Source organism: Paralichthys olivaceus, chromosome 5 (genome assembly GCF_024713975.1).
Source record: "Paralichthys olivaceus isolate ysfri-2021 chromosome 5, ASM2471397v2, whole genome shotgun sequence".
Classification (NCBI taxonomy): Eukaryota; Metazoa; Chordata; class Actinopteri; order Pleuronectiformes; family Paralichthyidae; genus Paralichthys; species Paralichthys olivaceus.
The window spans coordinates 19225324-19238367 of record NC_091097.1 but is presented as its reverse complement, the minus strand read 5'-3'; the positions used below and the strand labels follow the sequence as shown (position 1 = coordinate 19238367).

Genomic DNA, 13044 nt, shown 5'->3' with positions numbered 1-13044 from the left:
GTCCACACAACACTCGGCATCCGAGACAATATCACAACTGTTCCGAGTGATCTTTCACGACTCTGGTTTCTCCAGTACTAATCGCGATGGCCGCCGCTCAACAAAGAGCTGTTTGTTGAGCAAGCGACCCAATTGGTCTTCTCCGGTAGTTGCGCAGACATGTGATTAGTCGACTTGTGTTTGGATTTTTAAAAAACTTGTTGTGGCTAATCTCCCCCCCCCCCCCCTTCCTGCTACACACAGCGGTAGACAGTGGCGTGGTGAAAACACCCACTTGGTTTCTTTACTCTGAAAGACGATGGCTGACTGACGTATGACTCATGGTATTTCCTCTCCTGAAAATACACCAGGAACCGAAAAAAAAGGCTAAATTCTTGCATAACTCATTTTTGCTCCACAGGCATGCACGCTGGTTTCACTCAGAGGTTCTCAGTGCATTCTGCAGAACTACGTTGTGGAAGGAGTGCCATGTGAAGGTTGTGTGCTGCAGTACAAACCGTGGCTTACCTTCACCTGCAGGGTGGGGTCGACACGCCCTGAATCAGGTCCGACCACATTCTCCGTTCTCACTTCTCTCTCTTTTGTCTCTCGCTTGTTTTTTTAATCTCGCGTCAAACCGTACGGATCCTGATATGAGCACATCCAACATCTTTGCGTGCACGCCCGGAGGGAGTTGTCCGTCAGCGTGGGTAGAGCGTGAAAGGTTTCTGACTCCATGTGACAGATGCAGTGTAGATTTTGAGATTACAGAAGTTGATTCCAAACCTGAATTGCAGAATTTCAACAGACCCTTTCTTTCCCATGGGAATTTGGGTGGGACACACCGAGGACGTTGAGAAGTATGAAGGTGTGACAGTGGAACATGAATGGACGAACACTGTGTCGTGTGTTTACAATTTCGTCTGTGGAGTTTGATGTTATTGTCATGGAAAAGAGTGATGCGATTGTTTTACCATCAGGCATCGTTCAGATAAACACTGGCTATGTTTAGCATTCCAGCTTTTTCTCAGTCCCTCTGCCCACACATGAAAAGGTTTATTCTCCATGACAACCACATTAAAACGCACAGAACTGTCATCAAAGAAGAAGAAGAAGGAGAAGGAGGGCCTCGGGTTCATTCCTCAGACAGATGTCAGACAATAGTTTATGTCTGTGTGTTTGTGTGTAACCTCGTGACCCCGGCAGAATGTAGCCACACGAGTAGCCGCGCTGTAAACACGAGCCGGCTCAGATGATCCGTGAAGCCTCTCATTATCCTGCCGGCTCAAACCTGAGGCCGAGGTCGACATGACGCTGACCAGGTTCTCTGCTGAGCCTTTGACTCAGACCCCAGTCAGAATATCTTTATCCTCACCAGGAGCACAACAAGTGACCTCAGTGACTTCAGTGACCTCCCAGTCAACACCGAGAGCATTTGAGTTCTGTGTATCTGACTTTGATTAGTGAACTTCAGGGTGCGATGCTCATAAGCTCCTAATTATTGTCATTACTCTGCTTCCTCTTCATCGAGACGCTTCCTTATGCTGATTCCTGGGGGGTCTTCACTTGAACCTGTGCAGGAACACGAATACTCTACAGTCTTATTCTTTAACTGACCGTTCAGACTTTTTTAGATGCAGCAGTAATATTGTGTGATTTGTGAAAAGAATAAAAATAAAATGGGAAAAATCTTCCCCGGATATTGAAGGAGAAATGCTGACTTTGCAAGTCGTGCATGGCTCTACCAGAGGTGAGGTTGTGAACAGAGTTGTTTTAGCTGAGAGAGTAGAGTATCATCATCATCATCATCATCATTACCATCTGCCATCAGACGCATCCTCTCACAAAACACAGGTCAGTGTGGGCGTGGCCCTTTAAAGAAGTTGTAAATATTGAAATGACCTCTGACCTCTTCTGTAAGTGACATTAAATCACCGCCAGTGTCGTTCCCATGTCACTGACGTCTCCCCCGACTCGTCCACTGACTCTTGCATTAAACTTTAACTCTTCATCTGACAATACAAACTCACATTTGTCACTTCATGTACTTCACATTTCTCTCTTCCTCTTCATTTATTTCACTTGTAACCAGTTGTTGTTTTCCATCTTCATCTTTCGACCGTCCCAGTGCTACAGTTATTCCGTAGATTCGTCCCTTTTAATTAAATACATTTGCGATCTCTTTTTTTTTTACCAGTATACCTTCATGCTGTTCTGTGAATTCAAACGTTTCTATGTCATTTTTCGTTCGTGCCGTTAGCTGTGTGGTTCAGTTGAAGTCTGATTCGTTTGCCGGTGCCATTACCTGAATGGATCCTGGGATAGATGACGCATCCTCCCACTGGGGCATTCGTTTCTCAGACTGAGGGACACGTTTATCCTGAACACAGTTCATTTTACACACACAGTTTAACTTATAGAATCATTTTAAATGTATTAAAATCAGTCTCGGATTGTTTCTGAAACATTTCAGATGATTCGATATGATTCGAAATGAGGCTCTGACATCAGCGCTGCTCTCCTCCACGACCTCAGCCTCAATCACTGAGCTCGATGACAAACAAGCAAATGTTATTATGTGTCATTATGTCATTATGAGAAGAGATACTGGCAGATTAAAACACATTCTTTCTCAATCTAAACTAATTCCACTGACAGCAGATTAGACCTTGAGGAGCACATCAATCACAAGCAGCAATCAAACAATGACGGTGACTAATAACAGCGATAAATGAACTCACAGCCCGTGTGAGAAATGTCTCCAACGCCCCCACGCCTCCACAATACCTCCCTAAGTCCTCGTTCCCTCCGTCGTCTTCCCCTCCTCCTTTCTCACTCAAGCTATGACTTGTACCCGTTTGCCTCCTCCTTCTTTTACCCTCGCCACCAACAACATTCCTTCATCCTGAAACCTCTTCCTCCGTAACAAAAGCGGGAAAAGACGGAGGGTGGTGATCAGGAAGAGACGAAACACTCTTTGGTCGGGAGTGTTTGTTTATGTGTTCCGCAGCAGCAGCAGCTATGTGGTAGCGATTAGGCCTCGGCTGAAGCCTGTCTCCATGGCAGCGTGCGCAGAGTCACTGTCAATAAAGCCCAGTGTTGTGGGAGTTTCCCTCTGAAACACCAGTGAGTCATGAGCTGCCCTCACTGTGACAATCACCATCATCGGGCCCGATGACAAAGACATGAGACACCAAAACACACAAGGAGAAATCTAGGACCTCGCCGCAGAGGCCGTTGAAACTGCATATTTCTAGAATAAACACAGAGAAGGGGAGGGTGGGACTGGGAGAAAAGAGCGGGGCAGGAGGGAGGGAGGGAGAGAGAGAGAGAGAGAGAGAGAGAGAGGGGAGACAGAGATTATGAGATCAGGCAGGAGAGAGGTTCGTCTGGGGTGTGGACTCCAAGAAGAGGGCAGGGCAGAAGTGGGCGGACGGGTCGCTCCTGGTGTTTGTGCATTTAGACGCAGGGTTTGAAACCAGTGTCGCTGAGTGAAGGAGGAATTACACTTGAAGACACAGACGGCCGACAGTCGACAGTAAGTCACAGATTCTGCTCTTATAAAAACCCTTCAGTTGTTTTTTACTTCTCTACAGTCGCTTGATTAACAAGTGGGGATATGTGAATGTGCAGTTTTACTTCAGGATTGTGTTATTTTTATACGAGAAAAGCAACTCAGTAGAAATAGAGTACAGGTGTGTGTGTGTGTGTGTGTGTGTGTGTGTGTCTCATACCTGCTCAGCCACTTCTGAGTTACAGTAACTCCATTATGTGGCAGGTGAGGATGATCCTGCAGCAGTTTGTGAACTTTAAATTGAATTGTGAGTCTCCGCTCTGCTCTCCTTCCTCTCAGCCACATGTATTTTATTTGTTCTCGTGGAAATGTGCCACATGCGAACCCAGATCTAAAAAAAAAACCAATGTGGACACGTTGAAAACATTCAATGAAACTGTTCCAGGTGTGTGTGTGTTTTTGAGTTAAAGCGTCCAACTCACTTTTTTTTTCTTTTTCCAACCAAAAGTTGAGGATTAAAGTTTGGTCGTCTGACAGGAAACATTTATATTTAACTCAGAGTCTGTTACACGTGAACGGTGGGAAACGCTTAGTGTCAGACATGGTCACATGTGTGTCAGCGTGCCCTCGTACGAGTGTGGGTGCGTGTGAGAGAGGCAGGGAGCTGGCATGTGCGTGTGTGTGCGTGTGTGGACCCAGCCCCTGACCACTCCTTTAGCGTAGAGAGAACCAGCACATTCCAGATGTGCCTCTTCCTCTGTTCACACCCAGTGGAGCGGCCTCCGCAACTGGATTCAGATAATCCACATGTGAATACTGAGAAACACGAGTACGGATCAAACCTCTGGTCCGACTGGTGTCTCCGGGCCGAGCCGCCTGAAGTTACGAGCTTCAGGCGTGAGCCAGCGAGGAACAGCAGCTCTCCTCCACAGTTATTTTAAGGAGTGGCGGGTTTCTTGTGAGCACAAGACAAGCCCAAACTCATCTGCCTGCCATGAACGGAGAGCTCCCCTCCTCTCATTACCGCCGAAAATCTACCCGAGGATGAAGTGAACTCTGGGAAATACACAGAAAACTACTCTGAATGTGTGTGTGTGTGTGTGTGTGTGTCTGTGCCCCCCCCCCCCCCCTCGATAGTACTCTGTGTAAGAACATGTGAAGAGTCTTTAGCAGGAGTTTCACTGCGAGTGTGGAACTCACAGTAATTAGAAGTTGTGAGGCCACGCCCTGAGTTTTGGCTTTTTTTTCAATGTGTTTATGAAGATGTGTGTGTGTGTGTGTGTGTGTGTGTGTATGTGGGCTGTCATTAATGGCTCCAGGGTTAAACCATGCAGGAAGTGGGGAGCTTTTGTTTTAGGCCATATTCAATTCTTACTGTTCAGTGTGTGTTTGTGTGAGAGTGTGTGTGTGAGTGTGTGTGTGTGTGTGTGTGTGTGTGTGTGTGAGAGAGTGTGTGTGTGAGTGTGTGTGTGTGTGTGTGTGTGTGTGAGTGTGTGTATGTGTGAGTCACCTTTCATTATATTCAAAATGCACAATTTGAAAAGTGGTGTAACAACTTTTCTCCTTCCCGTCCTTCTCGTCCCTCCCTCTCTCTCTCCCTCTCTCTCTCTCTCTCTCTCCAGCACAGTCATCATGCTGATCCTCCTCGCTGCCATCTTTGCCATTCACATCATCGGCATCATCCTCCTCCTGGTGGCTACTATTGACAATGTAAGTGAGACGCTGTGATCGGCATTTCACCTCAACATACCTGCACAGTGCATCACACCATCTGTACACACACACACACACACACACACACACACACACGCACACACATCCAGTTAAACGTGGCCTGACATCCTGAAGGCCTAATCCCTTATGACAGCTGCTCACGTCTCTTTCATCACCTCCCGTCTGTCAATGTTCCACTGTTCTTCTCTGGTGGAGCATATTCAACATTTCTTTGTGTCACCGACAAGTGTGTGTGTGTGTGTGTGTGTGTGTGTGTGTGTCAATCAATCAATCCGTCGGACGGACGGAAGGAAGGAAGGAAGGAAGGCCTGCACATGCTGCACACGCATATTTACATATGTGGCATTCTTGCCTGTGCTTTAGCGAGCGCTGCGTACCAGAGAGAGAGTTGTGGAATTCCACAGTGACCAGAAGTTTCCCTCCCTCTGATCGTCCTCGCCTCGCCTGCTGCTCCCCTCCACATTCATGTCACAACACACACACACACATGTTGCGTTTACTACACAACATATTTTGAATTCCCCTCATTTCTTCCCGACCTCCCTCGTATTAGTTCGTCCATTTTGCAAAGACGGTCGTTCATACTTACACAACAGTTTCAGCAGAGTTCGATTGACCTCACTGCTCTCTCCCCCCCCCCCCCCCCAGGCCTGGTGGATGACTGACACCATGGCCACCGACGTGTGGGGCCGCTGGATCCTGGAAAAGGGGGGCGCTTGGAACTTCACCGATCTTCCCGAAGGATCACACTACCCACAAGGTAAGACGTGTCCCGCACAGAGGCCACGTGAACGTTCGCGTCAGGATTTAATAAAACAGAAGTTCGACAGAAATGTTTCGTAGATTCTTCTTCTGGTGAAAAAAACTTTGCTTCTGCTAACATTTGATGCCCAACCTCCATTTATTGGATTATGCATAAATCTGCAAAATAAAAAGTAAAAGAAAAAGGGATTTTTAACAGTAATTTATTAAACGTTGTGTATAAAAACTCTAAATATCTACACGTGAATGACTGCGTTGAGTAGAATCCCGTCTCTCTGTTGAAACTCTCTACTTTAATAATTACCAGGAACAGTAACGTCTCGAGAGTCGTGATATGAACAAAAATAAACATTTTCATTGTGACATTTATTTTTGGCATCCGCTCTGAAATTAGGAATGGAGGAAATGTAAGAAATCAGAAAGCGCCGACTCATGTTTATCTCTTATCTCGTGCACGGTTGCGGTTTTGTTTGTACTCTCACATCTGATCTTCAGACAACAGAATCTTCACAACACTCAGAATGTTTTGGAATCCCCAAATACTTGGGATCACGGAACGAAACATTCCTGCCACTCGCAACTGTCTGAGCAGATTTAGTGTTTCGCTGCGACCTCGGTGTTTCCTGGGCGTGTCCGTACCGCGTGTAGCCGGGGTTACACCCTCACTCACCTCCACCTCTGGCTCCCCCTGCAGATTACCTCCAGGCAGTACAGGCCAGCTCCATCCTCGCTTGCATCTTCTCCATCGTGGGCATCTTCGTGTTCGTGGCTCAGCTCTTCACCCTCGACAAAGGAAAGAGGTTCACCATCTCCGGCATCTTCCAGTTCCTCGCCTGTGAGTTTTTTGAAAAATCTTTTCTCTCTCTCTCTCTGCACGTCCACCCCGACTATTCTCTTCCCTCGTCCACTCCTCTCACTGACGTCCCACCTCTGCTTCCCTCCAGGCCTGTGCATCATGATCGCGGCCTCCATCTACACAGACATTTTCCACAAGAACGAAAACGATGGTTGGTATGGTCACTGCTTCATCCTGGCGTGGATCTCCTTCGCTCTCACATTAATCTCCTCCATCACTTACTTTGTGCTACGCAAGAAGACGGCGTGAGAAGGACACTAGATCTCGCTCCGACCGGCCCCAACTCTTCTTGGTTGGATCTACCCTTCCAGCTGAAATCTGGGTTTAGTTCGATTTTTGCAGATTTGAGCTGCCAGTGTAAATCCAGCTGCAGATAGAACAGATGTGTTGATCCTCCCAAATACAAACTGAGTGTTTTACTGAGTCTGCCTCCAGAGGATCAGGATGTTTTTTCTGCTCAGTCGATCCCTGTTTTTGTATTTGAGGGAGTTTTCAATCTAGAGGTTTGAGCTGGTTTTCTTGTGGGCATCTAAGGATTAAGAATATTATTTTTGTAGTTATCTGAACCAAAAAGGCCTTGATGTTAATAAGATGATAAATTAAGATCTAACATTGTGTCCGGCTTGTAAAGAAAGCTGAAGAGTGAAATCTGTGGTCTTTTTTTTTTTAGTAATGTACATTTATATATGGATACGAGTGTCGGATAAAGAAATGCGACTTTATGATTTAATTTTTTTTTCTTTCGATATTATATTGTTAGTTCTGTTACCTGCTCTGTTCTGACGTCACAAAAAGTGCCACTAATTGACAAGCAACACGATGCCGTGGATTTTTTAAAGTGCTCTGTGTGTGTGTGTGTGTTCTCACCATGAAAACTATGCAATGACATCAAGTGAAAAATCAATAATGATTTCTTTTGGTGATTAGGAAAAACCAACAAACCCGTGTTAATGTTAGATATCTCTGATCTCTGGACCCAATAAACTGACGAAACGTGTCAGAACTTTTTCAAACAGTTGAGAATATCGTCTTACGCACACACGTACGTATGAAACGTGACATTTTACACAAATGGAATAACCAAATATGGACGTAAATCCAAACACGTAACATATCACTGTCATATACTTTCCTTCCTTTGAATCTTAAGAGTGTGAGACATAATGTGTAAATATGATTTGTTTCCCACGATGTTCCACATGTCAGATGGTTTAATTTTACTTTGTTATTTCTCACCGTGAATGAAAATGAATTTAAAATATTAAAACTTGATTTTCAACCAGTTAATGAAGCTTTGTTCTGTTGTGTTACAGTGGCTGCAATGTTGGATTAGATTTGTTGTTGATGATCACATTTATTTGATATTCATTTTGAATATTATAAAGTATTTCTGTTATTGTGGACGGTTTGTAAAGCAGGGGTGTATCCAGCTTTTCTGGGGCCTGTGCCTGTTGTTCATTCTTGAGCAGATGATAAAAAAAAAAAAACACTCACTCAGTTGCTGTTCCTGGATATTTTACATTTATTTATAAGTTTGTGTTAAATTGAGCCTAAAGGTTCCAACAGAGAACACATTCCTCCGTGGTACATCAAGTCTCCTGCATCTACATCGTCCTTCTTTTTCAGAACAGAGTGATTATGATCAAATCTAATTACCTCATTGAGTCCTGAGACTGGAATGTGAATTCAGAGCACATGACAAGTGCATGACGAACATTGACCTGCAGCGCTTCCAAAGGAGGAAGACGTGAGTCTGGATCAAAAGGTCAAAGTGGGCTGTAGACCTCCCCCGGTTCGAAGGGGTCCTCCCTGTGAGCCGGCAGCGCCACGTGGACGGAGGCCGGCAGCATGGGTGACGGAGACTGTGACGGGAGCGACAGGCGATGGAACGGAGACGCGGGTGCAGGATTGGAAGGGTGAGGAGGGAAGGAGTCAGAGTGGGGGAGTGGAAGCGAGTGGGAGTGCGTGAGCCTCGGAGCAGAGGCCGGCACTTTGGTGGAGGGGGGCTCATAGTAGGGAGACAGGTGGGAGATCCGGGGAGGTGACGGGGGACAGGCCGGGTTGATGGCTGCGTTTGGAGGGGTGTAGTAAGGAGCCGGCGGCGGGAGCCCCACAAAGTTTAAGGTCCAGGGGTTGAAAGTAAAGCGGGGTCCCACCATCAAGACCTTCTTGGTGTAGTTGTTGAGGGTGGAGACGCCGGCGGACATGCAGACCGTGAAGGCAAACCAGGCCACGCTGACGACAGACAGAGACAAACAGAGCTTCTGTGTTTGAACAGACGAGCAGGTGTGTGTGTGTGTGTGTGTGTGTGTGTGTGTGTGTGTGTGTGTGTATGCAAATATATGTTTGCTTCAATTAGATTTAATTAAAGAGAAAAAGCACAAACATGGAAAAACAGGATGGAGTTCAGTTTCCTTAAGAGAACGTAGCTGTACACAAGTACATCACTCACATTACATGAGTCGAATCAACTGTAAGAAATAAGTAAAGAAAACTAATGTACAGAAGTGAGTTTAGAGATATCACCTGTTAGACACTTAACAACAATAATAATAATAAATCATTCAGAATAAATGGTGGTTCATGGGATATTTTTCAGTTTAAAGCTACGTTTACCATTAAAGAGGTTTTTTTTTTCGATAATCACATTTCCAGTAAAGGCTCAAGAGGAACTGGGAGGCGGGTCACATCCTGCACAGGTCACAAAGTGCACACAGAGTCAAACAACCAGTCACGCTCACACCTACGTTCTACTTCACGCCTCCAGTAAACCTAACCCCAAACTGTGTGTCCTGTGGGATGAAGCGGGAGGAAACCCAGGTGAACACTGGGAGAACATCCAACATCAGTCTGTGAGGCCGTTGCATCGCGGTGACGAGACCGACAATAGTGTGCAGAGTGAACTCACTAGAAAGCCCAGGAGTAGCCGTAGCTGTGTGGTTTGAAATCCTCTGGTCCCATCGAGGCGGTCGTCTGAAACACCTGCATGAACATCATGTGACCCACCATCCCGAGCAGACCTGAGGGGACGCAGAACAGATGTTTTGGCTCGACAATCAGAAACACGTCAATCGTGATCGTCGAGGTCATTGAAAACTCGCGTTACCTCCCAGGACCGTGAACACAGCTGCGAAAGCGTTCAGCAGCTGGCCCCAGCGCTGTGTGGACGGGCACCAGGCCCTCATGCACAACTGCACCGACAGCAGCGTGCAGCTGATCAACAGCAGACCGACGTACATCAGCTCCAACGACAGCGACAGCCACATCATAGCTGCAGAGGAGGAGGAGGGAGGAGGGAGGAGGAGGAGGAGGAGGAGGAGGAGGAGGAGGAGGAGAGGCTGAGCACATGAGACGGACGAAGATTTCAGTCAGTCAAAAAGCAGGAACTCACCTTTCTCAGATCCGGGAGTCAGAGTGTAAAACCCTCGACACTTCTCCTCTGGAGACAAAAGAGAAACATCAGAGTTACAGTTTCACCTCGATGACAATAAATGAATAAATCAGCCTCAGTAACAGGAAACGTGTCCATTTGCATCGGGAAGCTTGTCGTCGAGGCCTCGGCTGGTGATTTGTAAAAGTAACAGCTGTGACATTTCGCTGTACTCGCCATCGTTTCTCCGTTTCCCTAAGTTCAGAACCCCCCCCCCCCCGCCTGTGCATGAGGTGCACGTTGCACATTTCAATGAACGCCGCAGTCTAATTACTGTGAAGAAGCAGCCGGAGGAAACAGTTTGCACAAAGTGTTTACGTGGCCTGAAGTAACCTGACGGGAGATTATGAGATTTGTTCGGCGTGAATCTGGAGGGACGGGGGGTGGGGGGGGGGGGGGCCACACACAAAATCAGTGCCACAGCAAAAGAGGACTTTGTCATTGGGCCTCGCTGCTTCCAGTGGGAAAAAAATAAATAAATATAAAAGCTGAGATAAAAAACCGAAAGCAGCCGTTTCTGCTGTCGGTTAATCCTCTTTGTGGCTTGTTTACCAGTGTGTTTACACGACAGCTGGAATAATCAGAGTATCCTATTTGGCTCTCGGTTACGGAGGAAGCTCATCGGACAAAGCAGGAGCAGAAGAAAAGACAGATAAAAAGAATGAAAGTACAGTTTCACCGACAAACAAACGCTTTGACTTACGACTTGTGCAGTAAACGATTCCAGGAAAAATATCAACAAGAACCGAACCTGTTTCCAGCTCGTACAAACGGAATCACGGTCTGATGTGCATCGTCTCAAGAGACAGATTTCAGGTCTCTGGCTGTAAACGTCCAAACTGTTTTAATTACTAATCATAAAAATCAATTAGGAACCAAACGGTTAATTACTAAGCGTTCATTGGTTTTTTATAACCGACCACGTGCTCCGACATCCGCTTCATTTAAAGTCAAATCCTTCAAATCAGCACAAATCAGCTGCAAACGAGACGTTGAGAAGCAGCTGATGTTTGAGAATCCCATTAACCTTTCCTCCTCTCTCTGGGTCTCTAATCCATAATTGAGTCATGCTGCTGGAGACTAAATCTCAGCGAGCCGAACACACACTGATGATAATCCTCTTTGGGCCGAGCACATGGCCGCACACACACACACACACACACACACACACACACACACACACACAAACACACACATATAAATTAACACACCTGAGACCTCATTCATGTTATTAACTCACATCCCCTCCCCCTCTGTGGCCTATTTCTTTGTCTGTCACACTAGTGTCGCACTTATGACACAAATTGTTTGACTGTAGATCCTTATCTCACCTTCATCCCCCCCCCCCACACACACACACACACACACATCTGTCTCCCTCCTCTCACCCCATGCGTCTGTGTAGATGTTTTCCTCACAGGTGAGAAACAGGCCCGTGTGAAAGGTGGGGAAGACGAAGCGGTCGTCCCCCGTCTCCCAGGAGAACTGGATGTTGGAGTTGGAGACACCAGGGACGGGGATGCAGTTGCTGTGCTTGACGGGCGTGCACAGCGGCTTGGGCACCTTCTGCTTACCCACGCACCAGTAGGAGGACATGAGGGCCGTGCCGCCCAGGGAGAGGGACACCACCGTCTGGATGAAGGAGAGGCGAGGGGAGCGCATCTGCTGCAGCAGCGCCATCGTGCAGATGGAGGGGGGGGTGGAGTTTAAGGAGAGTTTTAACTGGTGCAGGAAAAAGCAGGGACGAGGGAGAGAGACATCGAGAAACGGTCAAATGTGCAAACTCTGAATGGGATATTCAGATTTTTTGTCTAAATGAATGAACTTCTAGTAAAGGGTCCAGCAGATCGCCTCCTCTGGCCGCCATGACACCAGCAGAGGGTACAATGGGGGGTACAAGGGGCAACTGCGACCGTCCGAGAGAGGAGTTTACCTTCATGGCTGATTCCTTCACGTGCAGAGGAGGAACGAGCTTCTGCACGAGAGAGACGAGTCAGAATCTAACCAAAGACCCAGAATAACAGTTCGAGCTTTTTATTGGTGATAAAAATTACTTTTGGTTGATGGATCGTCGCAGTTGCCCCCATAAGATTAGACTTTAACCGCCGTAAACACGAGACGAGTGGCTCGCGGTCTTTCCTTCTTCATCTGCCGGACGTGACGCATCACCTCCACTCTCGTAAAAGAAACTAAAAATACCCGCGGCAGCACGTTGTTTGTTTCCAAGGAGGAAGAAGCAGCTCTGGAGTTAAACACATTTGAAGAATAAAAATCACTGTGACAGAAAATAAGCAAACTAGTAATAATTGGTGGGAGGAAGCTAAATCACAGGAGGATGTGAGAAAATTAGTGCCACTCACCCCCTCAGGCTGTTTTACGTCTCACTCTGTTCTCCGCTCCGTCATCAAGGTGCAAGAAGCCACCGACCCTGCTCCTCCGGCCGTCTCTGCTCCCTCTCACTCCTCATCAGATGGCGAGAGTGACGGAGGACTTTGGGCCGTCACACTGACCTCAGTCTTTATGATCCGACCCCAGCGGTCAGACACACACACACACACACACACACACACACACCCCTCCTCTTTAATCCATCTGTATAAATCCAAAACAGACATCTCTGTTCCATCTGTTTTCATTTTGATTCCTAGACTTATTTTGACGGCTTCTCACTCATCTCTCCACCTCTTCATCATCATCTCCCTCGTCCGATGGCTTCGGCCGGTAAAAAACAAGCGGCTCCGATCAGTGAACGACCCCGACGTGACTTTG

The 13044-nt window shown here is 46.9% G+C and overlaps 2 protein-coding genes across 3 annotated transcripts; one reads left to right on the top strand and one right to left on the bottom strand.

Moving 5' to 3' along the window:
- The first annotated feature begins 3128 nt into the window (after window positions 1–3128).
- Window positions 3129–8127, top strand: LOC109644623 (epithelial membrane protein 2-like). 2 transcript variants are annotated; one of them, XM_020110046.2, is made up of 5 exons: window positions 3129–3517; window positions 5116–5203; window positions 5876–5987; window positions 6684–6824; window positions 6934–8127. In XM_020110046.2, exons 2-5 carry the CDS (start codon window positions 5126–5128, stop codon window positions 7092–7094), a joined length of 492 nt encoding a protein of 163 aa, XP_019965605.2. In that variant the 5' UTR covers window positions 3129–3517; window positions 5116–5125; the 3' UTR covers window positions 7095–8127. The 2 variants fall into 2 exon arrangements, with proteins under 2 accessions (XP_019965605.2, XP_019965606.2); XM_020110047.2 differs by having other exon boundaries at window positions 3251–3517; window positions 5121–5203.
- Window positions 8128–8347: 220 nt separating this feature from the next.
- Window positions 8348–12773, bottom strand: LOC109644622 (germ cell-specific gene 1-like protein). Its single transcript, XM_020110045.2, has 6 exons — window positions 12636–12773; window positions 11664–11997; window positions 10237–10284; window positions 9952–10116; window positions 9754–9865; window positions 8348–9080 (listed from the first exon to the last, which is right to left on the bottom strand). Exons 2-6 carry the CDS (start codon window positions 11953–11955, stop codon window positions 8612–8614), a joined length of 1086 nt encoding a protein of 361 aa, XP_019965604.2. The 5' UTR covers window positions 11956–11997; window positions 12636–12773; the 3' UTR covers window positions 8348–8611.
- Window positions 12774–13044: the final 271 nt, after the last annotated feature.